Raw genomic sequence first — 21,102 nt, 5'->3', positions numbered from 1 at the left:
CTCCGTGGCTATTGTGTTATCCTGGCTCCATCTCTCCAGATGAATGCGCCGGGAAAGACGTGGGTTTATGGAGTCCCTAAGAGGGGACTTGCTTTCCCGCATCCTTTCCGCCCTGCTTGTTCGCACGGCTCAGTGCCAAAATGCTGCGTGTTTTTGCACAAGGCTGGGAGGGAAGGGACAGAGGGGATGAGTCTGGGCTGTTCCCATCTCTCAGTGCCATAGTTTTACTCCATGAAGGAGTTCAACCTGTCCCAACCTGCCAGATTGGCTGGGAGAGCCAGTGCTTGCCCAGTTGTGGCCACCTCCTCCTTGCTGGGGCGGGAGGCAGCAAGCTGGGCTCAGCAAGGGGCTGGAGCTGAAATTGCTTTTTGGTGGGCTTGATTTCATGCTGGGAGTGAAGCTGTGGCACCACGAGGAATTGAGAAGTCATGCTTGTCAGGGAGGAGATGCGATGAACTGGGGAGTTTGGCTTGTTTATTTTCTGTATCTCTTTGTGTGCGGGGGTGTGGATAAATATGATTTGCCCGCGCCAGACGACACTGGTGTCTTGCTTGACGCAGGTGCAAAGTTTGACATGGCACTTCCCAGTGATGCATATTTATTAGCCAAGCTCAGGGTGGGAACACATCCCTCCCTCGCTCGGCGTGGCAGACACTATCTCAGCAAAACCAGGGCTATTATTAAAATACACAAAAGCAAAAGCAGTTCAGCCGTGACCGCGTCTCCTGTGCTAACTTCATTATGGAGCAACCTTCTCCCAGGGCCCGAGCAGGGAGGAGATGCTCTCAAGAAGCTCCTGGCCATGAAGGGATCTGCTCTGTGAGCTCCTGCTCCCCTGGTCACTGCAGACCATCCCCTGCCTCAGTTTCCCAATTGATAGCAGTGCCATATAGAGGTGAGGGAAGTGTTTTCCCAGGGCTGTGCAGGGGAATGCACAAGGCTCCCTTCATTAATAAGCACAAAGTGCTTTATATTTTTAGATGGAAGTGCCACGTATTGATATAATATTACTGTACCTCATTTGACTTCTTTTTCGATTGCAAGCTCCCTCTTGATCCCGTTACCTGCAGTAACAGTTATCTGGCTATATTTTATCATCTGAATATTTCAATTAAATTACTTTGAGGGGGGAAAAAAAAAAAAAAAGCCTATACTGAAGTTGGAAATGATCACTGTATCACTCCAACTTCCCTCCATCCCCAGAAGGTTAATTGAAAGGCAGCCATCTTGGTGACGTTTAGACAAATGAGGATAATTATGTGTTCTCCAGCTCTTTGAGAGGTTAATTGCTTAGATGTACGAAGACTTGAAGAACAAAGAAGGAATAAATCAGAAGCAGGACGATGATCTGATAATGTAATTTGGTACATTCACGTACAACTCAAACAAATAAACCCCCCTAATTGCGTGAAGTCGTTCGGCCGCCCCATAGGGTGGGTGGGATCAGGTGCCCTGGCCTTGGTGATGCTTGGAAAGGTGACAGCAATGGGTGGGAGAGGTCTGGTGATGGTGGTGACTTCTTCATCTGCTGGTGATGGTGGTGACTTCTTCATCTGCTGGTGAAGACCATGACCATGGTCATGACCATGACCATGGTCTGGCTCCTTGGTGCCCATTCCCTGAAGCAGTCAGCCATCATCCTGGCAGCAACACAATTTGTGGGAAGTGGGTTGGTCAGCAGAGGCATGGGAGCAGTGAGCAGAGGGTTTCCTCTGGTGGGTCATTTTATTTTGCCTAATTGCTAGTGAAATTTCTGCAAATTGGCAATTATATTCTTGGGCTGATGGCTTAGCTGGGTCACTTGCAAATCTTGCGTTTGGCAGGAGCACGTCACGGCGTTTGCCATGAATTATGGCTTCACCATCCAATGGCAGAATTCCTCTCTTTTTAGGGGTTATTAGTGCTGCCTTTGGGGGTTTCACATGCTAAATCTTGTGGCTGCTGCATCCTGAAGGAAGCTGATTTTTACCCTTCTAATTCTCCCTGGTGATTGGGCTGAGGGCCAGTTGTTTGGGAGTCAGTTTGTCCATCTGTCAGCTCCTTTATCCTGCCAGGATGGGGTACATGAGGTGCTGAAAGTGATGTCCAGATTCCATGGATGTGGATGGAAGAGGAAGATGCTCCTCTCACCCATCACTGCCGGGCTGCCCTGCAGGACCACAGCAAGGGGCACAGCATGGGGCCAAGCACTTGGGAAATCGGAGCTTTTATCAAAGGCTTGGGGCTGTGTGAAACACTGAACTTTCCAGCTGGGATCAAATACCCCTTCATTTCTCAGCTGGAGGGAAAATGCAGGGTCATTTCTCAGCTGGGTCAGGAAAATGGTGCTTTCTTTCCTCCACTGAGAGCTTGGGGGTGAAACATCTTCATCTAAAATCCCTTTTCTCCCTCCGCTTGGTCTCCAGGGAAGTTGGGATTGATTTCAAATGAGGAACTGCCTCCCCACCCCTGAGGCTTCAGAAGAATCACAGAATATTTTAGTTGGAAGGGACCTTAAAGATCATCTAGATTCAACCTCCTGCATGGGCAGGGACACCTCCCACCAGACCAGGTTGCTCAGAGCCCCATCCAACCTGCCCTTCAACACTGCCAGGGATGGAGTCCCCACAACATCTCTGGGCAGCCTGTTCCAGTGTCTCACCACCCTTAACACTGAAGAATTTACACCTGATCTCTAACCTCAATCTCTGTTCTTTCAGCTTAAAACCATTACCCCTCATTCTCTCACTGCAAGCCCCTGTAAAAAGACCCTGCCCAGCTTTCCTGTAGGGCCCCTTCAGGTACTGGAAGGCCACTATGAGGTCCCCCCAGAGCCTTCTCTTTTTAGGCTGAACAACCCCAACTCCCTCAGCCTGTCCTCATAAGAGAGCTGCTCCAGCCCTCGGGTCATTTTTGTGGCCCTTCTCTGGACACGTTCCAAGAGGTCCACATCCTTCTTGTGCTGAGGACACCAGAGCTGAACACAGCATTCTAGGTATAGTAGGTATAGAAGCCTCGAGCCTCAGCCTCCAACAGACCAGAGAGTGTTTTTTCTGCCTATCTGTCAGACCCGTCTGAAATTGCAGTTTAATTCTCCGTATTTGCTCTTGTATTGTGCATTAAGATACAGCGAGTTTATCCAGCAGTCCAGCTGTTTTGAAGATAATTACTACAGAACTCAACCTGATGTAAAATAATCCTCCCGGGCAAGCAGCCAAGAGCCTGAGACTTATCCTCCAAAGACTGAAACCTCTCCATTACCCTTAAGAGCTGCAGAGATAGGAGCGGGTGTCTCATGACAAATATATTTTTGGTGGCAATTAACGGGGTGTTGGGAGAAGAGGTTTGCTTCTCCTCCAGCTCCTACTGCAGCCAGACAGACCCATGGAGAGTGTAAGGGCTGTGTGTGATGGAGGCTTGGCTGGGTTCCCAACCACAGTGACTTATGTTCCATTGTGTCCCACAGGGACCTGTTTCAGAGTTGTCACCCTTCTGCCATCCCTTTCACTGCATGACCACCCTCTGCTGTGCTGGGGCAAATTTTCCCTCTCTGCAAGCCAGGGACAGATGTAGGATGGGTTTACTCTGACTGGACAGGAGCTCCTTCTGTCCTGACATGCCCTGGCCCATGTTTTAATGAGGGTGCCAATGTCCTTTCTTCTTTCATGGGTCTGGGATGCTGCAGGAGCTGTGGCCACCCTGTCCTACATTGAAAGTGGCTCCCATGCCTGGCTGAGATGGAGACAGTCACCTTTCCCATGGGGATGGGAGAATCATAGCAGCCAGAGCCCTAATTATTGACACTTAACTATGTGGCTAACTAGGATAGTGAAACAGGTTTTTTTTCTGTCCCTCCCTTCCTAGGAAGGTAGATTAAAAAAAAAAAAAAAGCAGTAGCAAGGAAAAAAAAAACCATCCCAAAACCCCCCACCATAGAAGGGTTCTGTTTGGTTCTGCTCACACCACCAGCAACAAGCCCCACGTTTCTTCTCCTCCTTTTTTGATTGAAGAACACTAGAAATCAGGCAGGCACAGGTGCTGCATTGTGTTAGATTCGTGCTGATTGAATTTGTGCAGGGTGCTGATTGAGGTGCTGGGTGAGGCCACCAAGCTGCCAGCGGGGGGGGGGGTGCTGGGTCGTGTCCCTTCATCAGCACCCTTGGATCTGGCCCTTGCCACCACTCAACAGGTGTGCTGCTTTGGGTCTCCTCTTCCCTGCTAGGATATAGAGCAGAGGGGAATTCAGCTTTCCTGGGGAGAAGGTGGTTCTCTGCTGCTGTTTCCTGGGATGGGTAACGATGCCTTGGTGGTAAATGCTGACAGATGTTTGTTGTCTCTTGGGAAAGCAGATGGGAAGAGGTTCCAGCCTTCTTCAAACTGCAGGATAGCCCAGTGACCACGATTAAGATGGAAGTCAGGGCTTGGCTGTGTCAGTGTGTGACAGTGATGTCACTTAGGTACCATTTTGGGTGAGGAAAGATGTCGTGCTGCACTTCATCCAATGTCCATGGTTTTCCTGGACTGGTTGCCCCAACTCAGTGCCTTCATTTTCATCTCTATTTGGGAGATCAGGTGTGGCTACCAGCATCACCTGACTCTGAGGGTAGTGTTTAAGTGTCACCTGCTCTATAAACATCCCCATTGATTTGCTCTATTCAAAAACCTCCTGCTTTATTTCTTTTGCTACTGCTTCATATTTCCTTATGAAGGTTTGTGTTCTAACAGCTGTTGGCCACCAAGGCTTAGGCATTCCCCTCCCAACCTTCCCTGCTGAGCATCCCAACATGTGGACATGGCCAGATCACAGCTGGGTGGGGAACTGGGAGCCGTGAGGCTGTAGCCAGAGGCTGTTTGGAAACCCGATATGGTTTGGAGGGCAGAGAGTATTGCTGTTATTTTCTGATGCATTTCAGAGTGCATTACAGCTGCCATGAGTTGTGTGGGGCAGGGAGAGCCAGTGGGAGCTGCCAGGCATTTATGTGACAGCTCCCTGCTGGAAAGGGCTAGGGTAGAGCCCTGATCCAGAGCTTGCTGAAGGCAGTGCTGACCTGCATGGGCGGCTCAGGATATGTCCCATCAGAAGCAGGAGACTCATGGTGGGACAAGCAAGCAGGGGCCGGGAGCAGAGCCCAGCCCCGATGGGGTCAACACTGGTGATGTCAGGGAGATGTGCGTCCCCATGAGCTGGAAGTGAAGGCAAAGAGGAGTGAAAGGCTTTAGGATTGAAAAGGAAAGCCCAGCACCCTGTAACAGAGCCAACTGTGATGTCTGGATTTTCTTGATGTGGAGCATAAATTCACAAAATCCAGTGAGTGGCTTTGGGGAGCAGATGTGCTCACTTAGCGGCAGTGGGGGCACAGCACAGCTGCTTGTCTTGTTGCTTGTCCCTTCCCTGTGCAAACCCAGGCCTGTCTGTGAGCCTTCTGCAGCACACCTCTGCCTGCCTCATCATCATCCCGTGATGCTCATGGTGGTACCTGGGTCTGTGGTGCTTGGGAAAAGGGCAAACCCCTTCCAAGCCAAAGGCATAGACCTCTTCCCCAAGCTGTTATCAGCTCGAGCTCGGTGGTGACCTGGCATCCAGCTGAATCTTCGCAGCCCCTGGGGTGTTGCAGCAGCCTTTGGGGTGCTGTGTGCAGAGCAGCCAAGGGTGTTTGGTGCAGCTTGCCCCCCTTGTGGTCTGCACAGCAAGTGCTAAGTCTTGACTTCTGATGCCTCAGGCACACAGCTCCCGCCCTCCTCATCATCTTGTTATTATTCTAATGTCTGGGAGCTGCAGTCATGGACCAAAACACCATTAAACTATCTGAAATGGAGCAACTCGACAGCCCCTGCCCTTACAGGCTTATTATCTTTGCAGATGGATATTTTATATTTAGCAACCTAATGCATCAATTTGGGCTTTGATTTTTCACAGGGAGCAGCTTCTATTTTAGTGCTTGGTTCTGGGTGGGCAGATCCCCACCACAGGGGAGAAACCCCCACCAAAAAGCCCTGAAGCTCTGAGGAGGACAGAAGGGTCCTGTAGCCCTCAGAGGGCTTTGGGAAAGAAACAGGGAAGGGTTTGCCCATGGTCCAGAGCTTGTTTAAACAGTACGTGGGGAACCTGAGCAGCACAGAAGAGGTGGGCCAGGCCATGAATTCATCTTGTACCCCTCATGCCAGCACCAGGGAAAGGTGGGAGAAGGGACACCACGAGTGGCTCAGAGAGCAGACAGGGATCCGGAATGAAGCTGAAGTGCCTCCTGCCCTCTGCATATATAATAAATCTCAGGGAAGAAGTGCTGGAAGCCCAAGAGGAGCTGTCCTGCCCTCCTGGAGTGACAGCCTTAGCCCTGTCACACACCACAGATGCCATTGTCCCCGCGGCTAATGTGGCGCTTTACATTGTTGGGAGAGGATTAGAGCAGCCGTTGCATTTTGATGGCCCCGCTTCTCATTTGCATCCTTAACGAAGTGGGAGCCCAGCCAGGTTCTGTTCTTTTGTGTTTACTTCTGAGGAAGTGTGTTTATTTCCGATGATTACAAATAAATCTCCTCTGCCTTTGCTCCAGCTGCCCGGAATGAAAGGCGTGTGGAGCCCATAGCCGAGGCAAGTACTGGAAGCAAAGGAGAAATCCCATTAGGAGTCCCCAGCAAATGTAATTAGCAAAGGCAAGGGTGCCGGGGTGTTCACTCTGCCCCACCCTGTGGCTCCCGATCCGGGTGAGCTATTTTAGCTGAGGAAAACTGGGTCAGCCAGCGAGTGCGCGACTGGTTCTGGCGTCGCCGTTTGTCATTTGGACGTGATGTGTTGCCTCCAGGAGAGAGAAGCAGTTTGGGGGTTGAAGAGCTGTGGAAGTATGTCAAAGTGGGGCATTGGGGGTTGGGCTAGGTGACCTTTCGAGATCCCTTCCAACCCGTAAGGTTCTGTGATTCTAAGACTCTGTGATTGCTGGTCTGCATAAAGAAGCAGGAGGGGGTTGGGTTGATCCAAAGATGAGCATCTCCCCTGAGCATCTTGGCTTGGCCAGGGATTGGTGGTCTCAGCTCTGCAGGTGTGAGCCAGTCTCCTGAACTGCTTGGGATGTGCATGAACATTTTGGGGTCCCAAGCATCCGATCCCTCGGGATCCTTTGCACCGACAGAGAGGAGTTTGCAAGACTTTACACCTCCAGCTTTTCATGTGTCATTTATCTCTCCAAACCGATGCCAGAAAAGCTTTTGCCACCCCTGGGTGTGGTGTTTCCCTTGCCACAGATGTCAAGGGCAGCCCCAGCCCCTCACGCTCAGCTGTGTCAGCCGTGTGGGAAAGGTCTGTGATGAGGACAGGGAAAGGGGGGGGGAAAGAGGATGGCAGGTGTTACGGCACATCCTGCATGTAGGAGAAGCACTGTCAGTGTCATTGATGAGGCCGGGCAGGAAACTGCCATGGGAGCCACGCGGGGGTCTCTCCTAATGGGTCCGGGAGGAGGGAGACGGTCACTTTGTGCCCCCAAACACAAAGAGCAGATCGGAGGAGTTATCTGTATTGTTGACACTAAGGGAAATAATTCCTCGGCAAACTTCAGAATTAGCATTTAAGGATGAGGAATAGGGGCAATTAGAGGGGAAGCGGCGCAGCGCCGGTGCCCCCCAGCTCCCTCCCTCATGCATCTTCTGGTGCTGCTGCGTTCAGGTTCATCGCCCTCGTCGCTGGGAGAGCACCAGGCTCCTCACAGCAGCTCTTGTCCCCCCCGTGCTGCCAGGGGATCAATTTGGGGCTTAGGAGATGGTGAATTTGAGAGGCCACGTGTCGTGGTGAGCATTGGTGGGGTAGGAGCTAAGGCAAAGCGCAGCATCTGAGGATCCCCAGCAAGCTGCTCTGGTGGAAACCAGTGACAGCAGGAGGTGGGCAAAGACAGTGAAAAGTCTCTGCTGGAAGGCAGAGTGGGATGCGGAGATGGAGAAGCAGATGGGATGGGCTGTGTAGAGGAGTCGGGGGGAGGCAGGAGCCAGGGGCTTGGCTTTGAGCTGGCAGTATCAGTCCCTCTCCCTTGGTGATGGGTGTTCTCCAGGTGAACCGTGGAGCCAGGACGGGTTTATTTCCCTCCTGTCTGACAGGTGCTTTATTGTCTTTTGTCCCTTCCAGCCTCGTAAGGCAGGGTTTCTTCTGGAGATGGATATGGCGCCTTCAGGAGACTGTTAATGGGAGTTTGTCTTTGTTCTTAATTAGATTCCTTCAAGGGAAAACCTCCTGGCCCACTTTATTATCCAGCTTTGTCAGAGCTTGTCTGCTTTATCTAAACACTTTACAGAAGTCTCTGTACCTGTTTGCTTACTGGAGCCATTATCATAATCCTGGTCAATTGGAAATAGGTAGCAAAGAAGGCTCAGCAGACAAGGGAGCACTGGCGGCTTAGCAGCTAATGGAGATCAGTTTCCAAGCTGGTAAAGGTGCTGGCAGGGAGCTCCTGGATTAGGGATGTCAGCTGGTATTTGCCACTGAAGCACCCGTGGTGGTGCAGACCCCCAGCTCACTGAGGCGCTTGGCAATGTCAGAACCAGCCAACGTTGCTCTTGCTTTAGTTACAAGGGCCCAAAATTGTTGGGATGAGAAAACCTGGCACTTTCTGATCTTGCCTTCTGTGGCAGTGAGTTAAATTAATTTGGTACCTTCCATATATAATATTGGTCCTGAAAAGGGGGCCCTTCAAAGCTCTCTGGAAGCACACCAAGCTGCTGCCCTGTGTCTTGCAAAGGAAGCTGGCCTATCCAAAGGGAGAGAGTAAGTGGTCTGCTGCTCATATATGTGGCAAATAGATCCAATAAGAGTAAATTAATATCATTTTTCCCTGATGGCCTAATTCAAGTCATATGTATGCCTGGGCTCTGGCAGACAGGAGCATGTTGCTACGTAGGCAGAGCTGAAGGGACTTGGTCATGAATGAGCAACTGAAGAGTGAGGTCAAGGAATGAGGAGACGGAGCCTTTGCCTCTTGGAATGAGTCTGTTAGAAGGAGCACTCTCCAAGTTGCTCCTGTGAGTTTTCTCCAAGCGGTCTTGAGGGATTAGCCCCAGATCTCCCCAGGAAGCCCACCCAGGATGCATCAGCCAAAGCTGGGCAGGCACAGTTGAACATGCCCAGTGACGGCACAAGCTTCTGATCCCTGTCACTTCAAACCCTACTCCTTGTGCTTCACCCCTAATGAGGGGACCCAAGAGTCCCTCGCAGGGTTGTAGTCTGGATATTTATATGAGTGCAGACATGTAAGTTGTCTGTTTTACATATTGCTGCCCTGATTCTTCAGTGCTCGCAATGAATAATTTACAGAAGCTGCGTGTAAGTATCTCTTTATTATTCATTATAATGAAGTGAGACAGCAGTAATAGTCCACTAGACTGGAATCCCCCAGGGCTGAACTTAACTCGGCAGCGCTTAGCTCTCCCCCAGTTAATGTGAGCAAAGGAAGGGCTCAGCTTCCCAACAAGAACAATGCCATCCACTGGCATGAGGATGCCTGGTTTCTGGTTCCATGCATTGGATTCCTGGGCTCCTGGCGTGCTGGCAGCACCACGGTGGGCACCACTGGCCATCCATCTTTGCCAGCATCTGTACACGATGTGGCTGGTGGAGACGTACAGCTCCTGCAAGAGGGAAATTACTTGTTTGCAGGAGAATATATAGCTCATTCCTCTGAACTGAGCACCCGGCGGGACCCTCAAGTGTGCCAAGCATCGCCCCTTCCCTCCACCCAATTAATAACCTTGATCGAGTTGACACTCCACAAGCCCCACATCAGAGGCATATAACACCCCCAAAGCCTCTGCAGGAGCTGTGCTGCTGCGGGGACAAGGACAGGGACAGCTTCCCAGCCTGGCTCTGAATTTACAGGCTTGTGGAGAGGGACTTGCAGGAGTTTCTTGCCTTTTCCCAAAGATTTTGCTGCAGCAGCACTGCAGGCACAAGCTCGCAGGTAGCTTGGCGCTCCTGGTTTGCTTTCCCACCCAGAGGAAGCTTCTCTGCCACGGTCCTCGGGTGGGAAAGGTGAAGCTCCCGAGAAATGCCAGGCTCTTAATTTAGCTTAGTGGTTTTGCTGAGGGTGCCACAGCAGTGGCAGAGAAAGCCAGAAGTAAATAGGCCAAGAAAAATCTATCAATCGGAATGAAAAAGCTGTGTTCTCTGGGAAGGTTTTAATTCCCTTCTCCCTCCCCTCTGTTCTTTGCCACAGACCGGAGCTGCCGAGCCCCCACGCATCTTGGAGTGGGGACAGTGGGAGCCAGGCAGGAAATAAATATTGGAAACGACCGTGTTGTGTTTTCAAGGCACTTGTAGGATTTACAGCTGCTTATCCAAATGTTCCCTTCTCTTCCCCATGCGCTGGCTTCACTGTCTCTGGCTGTTTCTCTTCCTCTTCCCCTCTCCCCAGACGTGCGGCAGACGCTTTCCCCCGGCAGCGGGTGTGTATATCACCCCAGGGATGGCTCAAGGGCCGTGCTGACAAGCTGAACTGTCAGCAAATTTTACAGCTTCATCTGAAATGCTCCGTCCGTGGCGAGGGCGAGGGTTGGGGGGTGGTGGGGCACAGAAAATTTGCACAGCTTGCAGAGGTCAGACATAATGGAATTTTTGTTGGTAGTTCTATATAAAAGAAGGACGAAGGGCTTTTTTTTTCTGGTGAACCTGCCACTTCAGGTGACAGAAGGACACAGGACATGGCAGCAGGGCAGTGCAGCCATGGTAGGGGTCATCTCCCTGTTGGTGGTCTGGCTGTGCATGATGGGGAGCAAGAACCTCAACTCTCATCCTGTTCATGTCCCCTTTTGGGAGCTGGGGTGCTTGCTGAGCCTCCTGTCCCACCTTTGTGACTCTCTGTCCCTTCTTCTGCAGGTGTACCGTGGATGACAGGGTCACACGGGTAGCCTGGTTGAACCGCAGCACCATCCTGTATGCTGGCAATGACAAGTGGTCTATAGACAACCGTGTGGTCATCCTCTCCAACACCAAGACCCAGTACAGCATCAAGATACACAATGTGGACATTTACGATGAGGGCCCCTACACCTGCTCTGTGCAGACAGACAATCACCCCAAGACATCACGTGTCCATCTCATCGTGCAAGGTAGGCCTTAACATGCCTCGTGTGCTATTGCCAATCTGACCTATTGGTCAGATTCTCCCTATGTGGGAGAATCTGGACTTTGGAGGCCCTCTTGGTGATGGAGATGTAGGGATCTGACCAACATCCATTGCTTCAGGGCGTGAATGGCACAGGGACAAGCTCTTGCCACACAAAGAAGAGGATGGACCTGTGTCATCTCAGCCTTGCTGTGTTGTACAGTTGTTGCACGGGGCAGGGAACATCTGTGAATTGGATTTGGAGCTGGTGTCTTCCTCCTCCTCCCCCTTGCCTGTCTGGGGACCCATGTCACTTGTCTCAATGCCACAGGGAGTTGTTAGGAAGGGGCTTGGGCACGATCTTGCAGGTACTTTGGGAGAGCTGAGAGCAAAGTTCTGCTGGGCACAGTGGAGGAGCAGAGGGGAGAACGTGAGCATCTCGAAGTTGCTGCAGGGCCACAAAGGTCTTTTGGCATGGGGTTTCATAGGTTAGTGAGTGTGTTGGCATAGCAGATGCCATCAGGGTGCAAAGCAGCACTCCTGAGGCTGCTATGATGAAGAATCTGGGTACAAGAAGCTCAGAGGTACCTGTAGCATCTAATGGAAACCACCTCCATATCCTTGTGGCTCTGTACTGGCTTCCAGCTTTTGTCCAACCTCTAGATTAATTTTTCAGAGTTAGTGTTAGTTCAGGTTAGATAAAGATAATGAAAGTTTCCTAATCCTCTTAAAGAAGATTTATCTGACTGAGTAGAAAGCTCTTGGAATACAATAAAGCGTGTATAAAACCAGGACCTAATCTTTCCTTTAATTTTAAACAGCTGATGGGTATTGATTTTGCAATGAGCAAATCTGAAAAACACGTCTCCAAGAAGCCCCCGACACAGATATATGTGTGTTTTATGCATCCTGCTCATTTGGAGAAGGCAGGGTTTGATCACAGCCACTCATCCAAGTGGTTTCCCTCACTGGTGTTGGTGGGAGCATGTTGGGGGCTCCTTGCTGGGTGAGGGGGGATGAGGAAGAGGGGAGAGGAGGACTGGTCTTTCCTCGCAGCCTCTCCCTTTCCCCCTTTTAAAGTTGTGTGCCAGCCTTTCGTCCACAAAGTTTAATCTGTTGATCCTGTCTACTCTGTGATCATGTTAATCCACCGAGTCAACACCGGTGTGAAGTATCCGAGTGCTTTGCACCTAATGAAATGAGGCCAACTCAGCTGCTTTCCTCACCCCTTGTTTGGGGCAGAGCTAGGGTGGACAATGGGGAGGGACAGTTTGCATCCAGAGCAACTGTCCGGTGGTGAGGTGATCCTAACTGCTGGGAAAAGTTTTCCCCTGGTGTGTGGAAGTCCCAGCCTTCCTTCTCCACAGCTGAAAGGAAGCAGGAGAGGACCTGGGGATGCACAGTGATGCAGTTATGACCAGGTAGCAGCAGTGTTCAGGTCAATGAATTTATGTTTGTATGGTGCACAACCCAAAGTTGGCTGGATAGAGTATTGATTCTTTTGTCTCCGTATTCAATTGGGTTTTAATTGTGCAACTGCAGGGCCCAGCCTTCCTTCCTTGCAACTCGGTGATAAATCTGCTGGGGAGTTGCAGTCAACAGTAAATGTGTCTCTTAGTGTCATTATTAATATGTCTCTTGGATTGGTTCATTGCAACAGCTGTTAACAAGGGTTTATAGGAGTGTAAGTGGCAGGAAGCCAAAGGGGGTTTTTTGTCTCCTTTTTCCTCTTTTTTTTCTGGGGGTGGCACCTCATGATGATGGGGCTGGAGCTTCTGGGGACACAGGGACACAGTTATGAATGTGAGAGAACTGCCATTTAGTCTTGCCAAAGAGAAGATGAGCCATGTCATCCTGCTCTTGCCACAAGCAGCTTGAGCAGAGGATACCATGGGGCTGGATGTTGGGTGAGCCCTCCTGTCCCTGGGTATGACTGCCCATACTCCCAGGAGACATGAGCTTGCAAGGATGAGCCAGGAGATGTTACCACCTTGCACCACAGAACAGTTTCAGTGCAGTAGTTTGCCAGGGCTTAGCTGTGCCTCCTTGGTGTGGGCCATTCCAGGAAGGGGGGGCATATTTCAGTATGAAAGGTGGAGACTGGGGTCAATGTTGGGGCACAGACTGTGGCTTTTGGGGAAGAGCAAACTCAGCATCCTTGTTGTAGCAGCAGCCGTAGAGAGAAGGGTGTAGCTGTAGGATCTGCACACCATGCAGCACCATGTCTGGTGGAGATCCCAGTGGTGAGCATCAATACTGGGCATCCCTACACAATACTGGTCTTTGGTATTCCTCAGGTGTCCTCTGTTTCTGATTTATTTAGCAAACCCTCCTCCGTGCTGCCTTAATCCTACTCACCATAGATTTTTCATTAAAACCTCTCCCTGCTGTCGGCATTGTTACTGTTAGTTTCTGGTGGATGCAATCCATTTTCCTGTCTGGGTGTCGTGCTGCTTTCCTTGCCCTGGGAGCTGGGGAGGGGTTTGGAAGGATCGAGGCCTTCATTTGCAGCAGGGAGGTTGTGATTGTGTGGTTGGTTCTCCGAATCTGCTCAAGGATGCTCTTCCAGATCTGATTCTGTGCCCCTCAGCACACCTGTTGCCTCTCAAAACAGCACCAATGCAGGTGTAGCTCTTCAGCCAGTGTCTTGCAAGCAAATTGAATCTATTTTTTCCCTCTTACTGATAACAACTAGCTCCTCAGGTGAGGGGAGCAGCTCAGTCTTCTTCATTGTTGTAGGAAAGACCTGACAAGTGGGCTCTAAATGTAGAAAGAGCTTATAGATAAAGTGCTCAGTGTGTAGTGTTTGTCATGAGGGGCTTGCACAGCAGCAGTATCACTGGGGATACTTGTCCCTCACCTGATGGTTTGTTTTATTGTTGTGTTTTAGTTTGGGTTGGGCTTTTTTGTCTTCCTAAGAAACAAGAAAGAGATGGTGTGCAGTAAATGTGATGCAACGTGATACAGAAAGTTGGCAGAGGTTCCTCTTGCATCATGTAGCATGTGCCTTGGATTGAGGGTTTGCAGGAATGGTGAAGGCAGTTCTTGAGGCTTGGGGCACATCTCCAGTGACAAAGGAATCACCTGCCTATTCCAGGCAAAGGGCCTGGTGACATTTGGGTGGGTGCTGTATGCCCGTAGGTCTTTCCCTTTGCCACAGCTCTGGGTCTAATGGAGTGGTCTTTTTGTGGATTGTGTTGGGAAGCTCAGCTTGTCCAGCCCTCCCTGCACCAGCTTAATCATCCCGGTGGGGATGAGTGAAATGGTGAATTGAAGAGGGAGAATCTCCCAGAGGTTGGGCTCTTGAAGGTGGGGATGGAGTGCAGGGAAGTAAAAGGGAAATCAAAAAGCTGTTAAGAAGAAATGGAAAAAATCACTTAAGCTGGAAAGACATCTTCTCAGCAGGAGGGAAGGCCCAAAGCACATAATGTCTGTGGTGTTTAAAGTAATGTTTCACATTTCCTTCTCTGGGGGTCTTTGAGTGGGTGGGAAAGGAAAGAGGTGCAACCTGGGCACAGCAGTTTCTTTATCTGGATGGCTCACGAGGGACAAAATGTCACTGTATACAAATGCAGATGAAAAATCAAATAGTACAAGCTCTGTTAGGAAGAGAAGAAGGGAGCATCATCTGTCACCACAAAGCAGTGTAGACTGGTGTCCTGGGATGGGAAAAAGCTTGAAAGGAGCAATCACACCCCACATCAACCTTCCTCCCTCCCTGAAGAAACAGAGGGTGGATGAAAGAGTGAAAATGGCTTGATGGGGGAGATGCAGCAGCAACTGGCTGAGATATAGTAGAGAAGCCAAGCTGAGGTGTGCTCAGAGATAACCTGGGAGGAATAGCAATGACTGAAGAAAGAAACAACTGGAGTGGGAATAAAAACAACCACCACGAGATGGGAAGAAAAGTCTAGAGACTTGTAGAACAAAGGAAAGAGAGAAGGAAATGTGTGTAGTGAGCATCAAAAGAGCAGGAGGCAGCAACAGGGAAAAATGAGTAATTAAAGGGTGAGGGTATGGAGAGGGGAAAGGTCTGGACAGAGGGAGAGCCTGACTGGCAGACAGAAAACAGGACCAGGGTCCAGGGAGAAATAGCCACTGTCCTTCAAGCAGCTGCTGTGATGTGCTAACCCAAAATCCAGATGGGAATATGGAGGAGGGACAGGATGAGGAGCACCCAGACAACATCATTCAGCTCCTGTCCTCGAGGCTTCTTGAAGTCTGTCAAGAAGCCGGCAGGAGCAGAGCTGTCAGAGGCATCAGGACATGCTGCAGGGGCTGGGAAGTGATGGGAAAAAAACCACAGCAGCAGATTAATTACTGCAAAAAGTGAAAATGGGGAAGAGGAGGGAGAACTGGAGAAGTTGTTTCCCCATTATATTTCCGAACAGAAAGAACGTTTTAGCGTGCAAGCAAATAGCTCCCTGGGAAGCACTCTCATGTCCTAATTGTTCATAAATTTACTGACAGGTGGTTACACAGTAGGTATAACATTTGGAGTTTCAGTTTTATTGCTTTCCTTGTCTCAACATGAAAACTTGGGGAAAAAGGGTGTACAGCAAGCAGTAAGGAGTCTCTGTCTAGTAAAAGGTGCTTGAAGCCTGTGTTTTGATGGTGCAACATCTCTTGAGCGTTCAGTCCCAATGCAGCTGGACTCTGTGTTTGGTCTGTGCTGGCTTTCCCACCCCCTTTGTGTTTAACTTGGATGCATCTCATGGTGCTGTGGGAAAGTCCAGTAGGAGGGCTCCCAATCTATGTGGAGATAAGGGGTGCACTCTGCAAAGGTACTTGGGTTCTGAAGGCACTAGTAGGAAAGTTGTTTTGAGTGTTGGTATTATTATTATTATTTATTATTATTATTTATTAATTATTATTATTTCATTTTCTTCTCCCTTCACCTGCTCTCTAGGGGTGTGCAGGAGAGAAAGGCAGGGGCAAAGATGTGCTCACCTGGCTGGAAAAATCTCTGCATTTGAAATATGCACATGATGATCCTTTCCCATTAAAGGACTGTACAAAGTGTGTCTTACTGGGGCAGGGGAGGCTGTGAAGAGTCAATGTTTGAAGCCCAGGGGAGGGTGGGATCTCTGAAGATCTCCAAAAGGAAGTGCCTGTAGAGCGTGTGAGGTGGCAGCACAACATACAGCTGCCTTGTAGGAAAGGTGATAAAAATCATTCTGTTGACCAAACTGTCGCTGTTGGACGTGCTTAATCCATAAAATCAACTCCGGTGAGCCTCTTGGATTGGGCTGTCAGAAGGACAGGTTTGATCAGAGGTGATAATCTTTGTTGCTGAGAAGCAACACTTGGTTAAAACTCCTGATGTTGCTTCTCCTGCCGGCTAGAGGGGACATCAGAGGACATGGGCATGGAGGTGCTGTGTGTGTCCTTGCCATCCCCTGCACCCCGCCACCAAAGATCCACCATCTATCATCTCACCTTATCAAAGATGTAGGGAAGAGGTCTCTTGTAATTAAGAGCTAATAATGTGCAGGAGGGACATCAGTTGTTGGTGTCAGCCGCAGGCTCTCCGCTCCCAGCCCTGCGGCAGTCATGATTTGGCAGCTAAAAATAGCGTTCCAGGGCCGTGGGGGTGAGTGTCTCTGGTGGGATCAGCACTGAGGAGCTGGGAGATGAGTCAATGAGCGTCAGCATCACGTGGAGTCGGTGATCACGCAGCAATGACCTGGCTCTTTCTGCATGGTTTAGCAGGGCTGGACTTGCGCCTCCCCAGGCAAGGCGGTGGCCAGCCCTCCTCATACTTGGGTGTCTGGTCAAACCCAGAAGGTTTGAGCTTTTTGGTCACTTGTGTCCTCAGCAGCAGGAGGGACAAAGCTGGTACTGGTGCCTGGAGGTGGTGCTGGGACTGGTGGGCTAGGAGGGAGTCTCAGGAACTGCTTGGCTGTGCTTCCAAGGGATAGCACCAGCATGGCATGTAGCATCACAGGAGACAGCAGTGTCACCCAGCCCCACGGGGCTATTTGCAGACTCCAGCCTGGGAGGTGAGGGGAGGGATGGCTTCTCCTGGTCCCCACCAGGCAGAAACCAGGCCCTGATGGAGAGTGTGAATTGGTGCATTGGGCCATTTGGGTCTGAGCAGTGAAAGAGGAGATAAATCACAGGCTTATTGTTATTGAATTTAGTGGCATCGCTTTCACGTTCAATTTCTCTCCCCGGCTTTCCACACAAACAAGAGATCGCAGCACAAATGTATTTTTTTGGCTCACCAAACATTATGCATGAACTTACCTGTGATTAATATTACGCAGGATCGATGAAACCCTCTGTGGGCCACTCACTACTCCAGGAAGCCCCTGCTGCTCCTCACTTCCTTGGGATCTAGGCTGGAGTCCGTGGGCTTTTAAAAGGAGTGACTAGGAATAAAGGGGTGGATAGAGACAGTGCACCATGTTGCTTTTTGCCCCACAGCTCCAGAAGGTGATCATCTTCCCCCTGTCTTGAGAGTGGTCTCAGAGCCAGGAAGGTTCACCCAGAGTGGGCAAAGGGCACATCCACCCATGGCATGACCCTGGTATCTCCCAGAAACCCACATCCCATCCCAGTCCCATCCCAGCTGCCTAATTTGGGCAGGCACAGTGCATGTGGGGGCCTCTGCCCATTACAGCTTTACTGCCCTTGCTCCATGGAGGAGTATCATCTCAGTCTTTCTTGCTTGTTTTAGGAAGGGCATCATCAGCCTTCCCTTGGCAGAGCTCATCATGGCTGTGCTGGTGGAGCCAGCCGGCTCTGCTCCAAGTGTTAACTACATTTTCCCGCAGTTGCTGGAGCACACTTTTCATTTTTGGATTGCTCCTTTCCCCTGAAGGACTCAGACAATCTTCCTCTGCTATAACAGACTGTACTTCTATATTAATGTGTCAAGTTGCTGGGAAATTTACTGCCTTGCAGGGCCTGTCGGGCTGTGGAGACCGTGCCATGTCTTTGCTGTGGCTCATCCTGCCGTGCTGCCTCTTCTGTACCAGGGTTGGGGTGTTGGTTTTGGTTTGTTCTGTGGAGGCCTGGTGAGGGCCAGAGCCTGGTGGTTATAGCCAGCTTAAACTTCTCAGGGATGTAGCCATGGGCCTGCTGGGTATTCCCTCTATCCTTGCCCAGCTCCTCATTAGATATTAAGGAAACGTTATTTGCTGTGATGGTGGTGAAACACTAGAAGAAGTGACCCAGAGAGTCGGTGGAGGCTCCATCCCTGGAGACTGTCAATGTCAGGCTTAATGAGGGTCTGAGCAACTTGATCTAGTTAGAGGGGTCCTTGCTCACTGCAAGGGGGCTGCACTTGGTGACCTGTAATGTCCTTTCCAACCCAGCATGTTCTATGACCATCCAGTTTGGACAATGCTGTGACAAACCAGCAGGGCTGAAATGGTTCCCAGGGTGAGAGGAAAGCCTGGCAGCTCTCCTGGCCCCTTTTGGGCAAGATGGTGTTGGCCACAGTGGTTCTTCAGGTGGTTATCCTGGCATCCCAGCACTGCAGAAGAGCCCTTGGCTGTGCTTGCCCTGGTGGGTGTTCGGGAAGGGGGTAAAGGGCATCCTTTCTGGTGTTTTAGGACTGTTATTGTAGGACTTCAGTTGCACAGACCTTCTTGGTGGGGGTAACATCTAGGAGCCTGGTGCACTGGGAAATAGTGTCAGGGAGTGGGGTTTAATTGTGTGTTTTTTTCGCCTGGGCTGGGGATATTTATGGACATGGGGAATTGCAAAGTTATTTATTAGATGGAGTATCTGGGGATAGAGGGAGATAAATCACTGTGACCAGTATTGAATGAAGCAGACGCTCTGTAATTTAAACAGCTTTAATAAATATGCTAAAATATGAGCCTTGTCACGGGCTGTAATGAGAGCTGGTTATCGGGGTCTCAGCCACAACACAGGGTTGGGTGGGGGGGCTGGCTTGGTAGGGCCAGGTGTGTTGATGGTGGCTTTGCTCACCTTTATGTCTTGCAGTCCCCCCCCAGATTGTCAACATCTCGTCAGACATCACAGTGAATGAAGGCAGCAGTGTGACCCTCATGTGCTTGGCCTTTGGGAGACCAGAGCCCACTGTCACGTGGCGGCACCTCTCCGGCAAAGGTGAGAGCATCCCCAGGGGCCAAGCTGCCCAGGTCAGAGGAGGGGGCTTGCCCAGCCCCTGTGGGACTGCTAGCTGTCCCTGTAGAGGTGGCTGGAGGTCTGTTGGTGTCTGTTGTGGAGGGTGGAGGTCCTGGTGTGGGAGCAAGGGTGCTCCTTAGGTGATGTTCCAAGATTCCCTGGTGCCAGGTGAGGAGGGTGTCAGGGAAAGGCACAGCAGGGATGTCGGCAGGCAGGGGGGGGCGGGTCCCAGTGTGGGTGCTGGCAGCTGTAGGTGATAGTGCCATGTTCTTGGGGTGTCTCCCAGGGCAGGGCTTTGTGAGTGAGGATGAGTACCTGGAGATCACGGGCATCACACGGGAGCAGTCTGGGGAGTACGAGTGCAGCGCCGTCAATGACGTGTCCGTCCCTGACGTGAGGAAGGTCAAAGTCACCGTCAACTGTGAGTGCAAAGGACAGGGGGGGAGCACAGAGGGGTCGTGCTGGTGGGGCACTGGCAGGTGTAACCTGGTGTAACATGGCATGGCTTCTCTGCAGACCCACCCTACATCTCCAACGCCAAGAACACAGGCGCCTCGGTGGGCCAGAAGGGCATCCTGCAGTGCGAGGCCTCGGCCGTCCCTGTAGCTGAGTTCCAGTGGTTCAAGGAGGACACAAGGTGAGGGGCTGCAGGCCAACTCATTTTGGTGGGTCATTCCTCCTGGGGATGGTGGTTGTGGCTGTTAATGTGGGCTGTAGGGGTCAGGCAGGGGAGACGGGTTATGGGATGGAGAGTATGATGTGCGGTTGGGTGGTGTGGTGGGGCAAAGGGCTCGTTTGGTGGGATGCTGAGAGTCAAGTGGGTGAATATGTGGGTGTGTAGTGGTGTTGGCTGGTGGGCTGTGAGGGGGTGGCCCAAGAAGGGTGCAAGGTACGTGTCAGAGCAACAGCATCCATGTTCTCCTGCAGGTTAGCAAACGGGCTGGAGGGTGTGCGGATCGAGAGCAAGGGCCGCCTGTCAACACTGACCTTCTTCAACGTCTCAGAGAAGGACTATGGCAACTACACGTGCGTGGCCACAAACAAGCTGGGCAACACCAATGCCAGCATCATCCTGTATGGTAGGTGCCCTGGTTTTTCTTTGCAGCAAGGTGTAGCAAGGAAAACCATCATGATCATCTAGTTCCAACCCCCCTGCATGGGCAGGGACACCTCCCACCAGCCCAGGCTGCTCCAAGCCCCATCCAACCTGCCCTTCAACACTGCCAGGGATGGGGCAGCCACAGCTTCCCTGGGCAGCCTGGGCCAGGCTCTCACCACCCTCACACTCCAGAATTTCCTCCTCATGTCTCACCTCAATCTCCCTCTCCCAGTTTTCATCCATCCCCCCTTGTCCTCTCCCTCCCTGCCCTTGTCCCAAACCCCTCCCCAGCTTTCCTGGAGCCCCTTCAGGCACTGGAAGCTGCTCTAAGGTTGCCCTGGAGCCTTCTCTTCTCCAGGCTGAACACCCCAACTCTTTCAGCCTCACTCTGGGGTAGAGGTGCTTCAGCTCTTGGATTACTCTTGTGGCCTCCACTGGACTCACACTAACAGCTCCATGTCCTTTTTCTATTGGGCACTCCAGAACTGGATGCAGCAGTGCAGGGAGGGGGTCTCACCAGAGCAGAGGGAATCACCTCCCCTTGACCTGTTGGCTACATCTCTTTTGATGCAGAACTGGGCACAATTCTGGTCTGCCAGCACATGTTGCTGGCTCATGTTGAGCTGTTCATGAACCAACAAAGGGCAATGGATGCAAATTGGAGCATAGGAGGTTCCAGGTGCATATCAGAAAACATTTTTTTACTGTGAGAGTGACAGAGCCCTGGGACAGGCTGCCCAGAGAGGCTGTGGAGTCTCCTTCTCTGGAGACATTCCAACCCCCCTGGCCACGTTCCTGTGTGATGTGCTCTGGGTGCCCCTGCTCCGGCAGGGGGGTTGGGCT

At 51.2% G+C, this 21,102-nt stretch overlaps 1 protein-coding gene across 1 annotated transcript in view; it reads left to right on the top strand.

Annotated features, from left to right (window-relative positions):
• Nucleotides 1-1,568: 1,568 nt before the first annotated feature.
• Nucleotides 1,569-21,102, top strand: part of LOC104393399 (opioid-binding protein/cell adhesion molecule homolog) — a 19,746-nt gene continuing 212 nt past the window's right edge. Inside the window, exons 1-7 of the mRNA XM_010002890.1 lie at nucleotides 1,569-1,665; nucleotides 10,368-10,398; nucleotides 10,829-11,061; nucleotides 19,017-19,142; nucleotides 19,447-19,581; nucleotides 19,677-19,797; nucleotides 20,088-20,271. Coding sequence (XP_010001192.1) covers nucleotides 1,569-1,665; nucleotides 10,368-10,398; nucleotides 10,829-11,061; nucleotides 19,017-19,142; nucleotides 19,447-19,581; nucleotides 19,677-19,797; nucleotides 20,088-20,271 — 927 coding nt within the window. The remainder of the gene's footprint in view (nucleotides 1,666-10,367; nucleotides 10,399-10,828; nucleotides 11,062-19,016; nucleotides 19,143-19,446; nucleotides 19,582-19,676; nucleotides 19,798-20,087; nucleotides 20,272-21,102) is intronic.

The sequence above is a fragment of the Chaetura pelagica genome, unplaced genomic scaffold, assembly GCF_000747805.2.
Source record: "Chaetura pelagica isolate M959 unplaced genomic scaffold, ChaPel_1.0 scaffold38, whole genome shotgun sequence".
NCBI lineage: Eukaryota > Metazoa > Chordata > Aves > Apodiformes > Apodidae > Chaetura > Chaetura pelagica.
The sequence above is the reverse complement of the archived record's forward strand: the minus strand, read 5'-3'. Positions and strand labels throughout refer to the sequence as shown.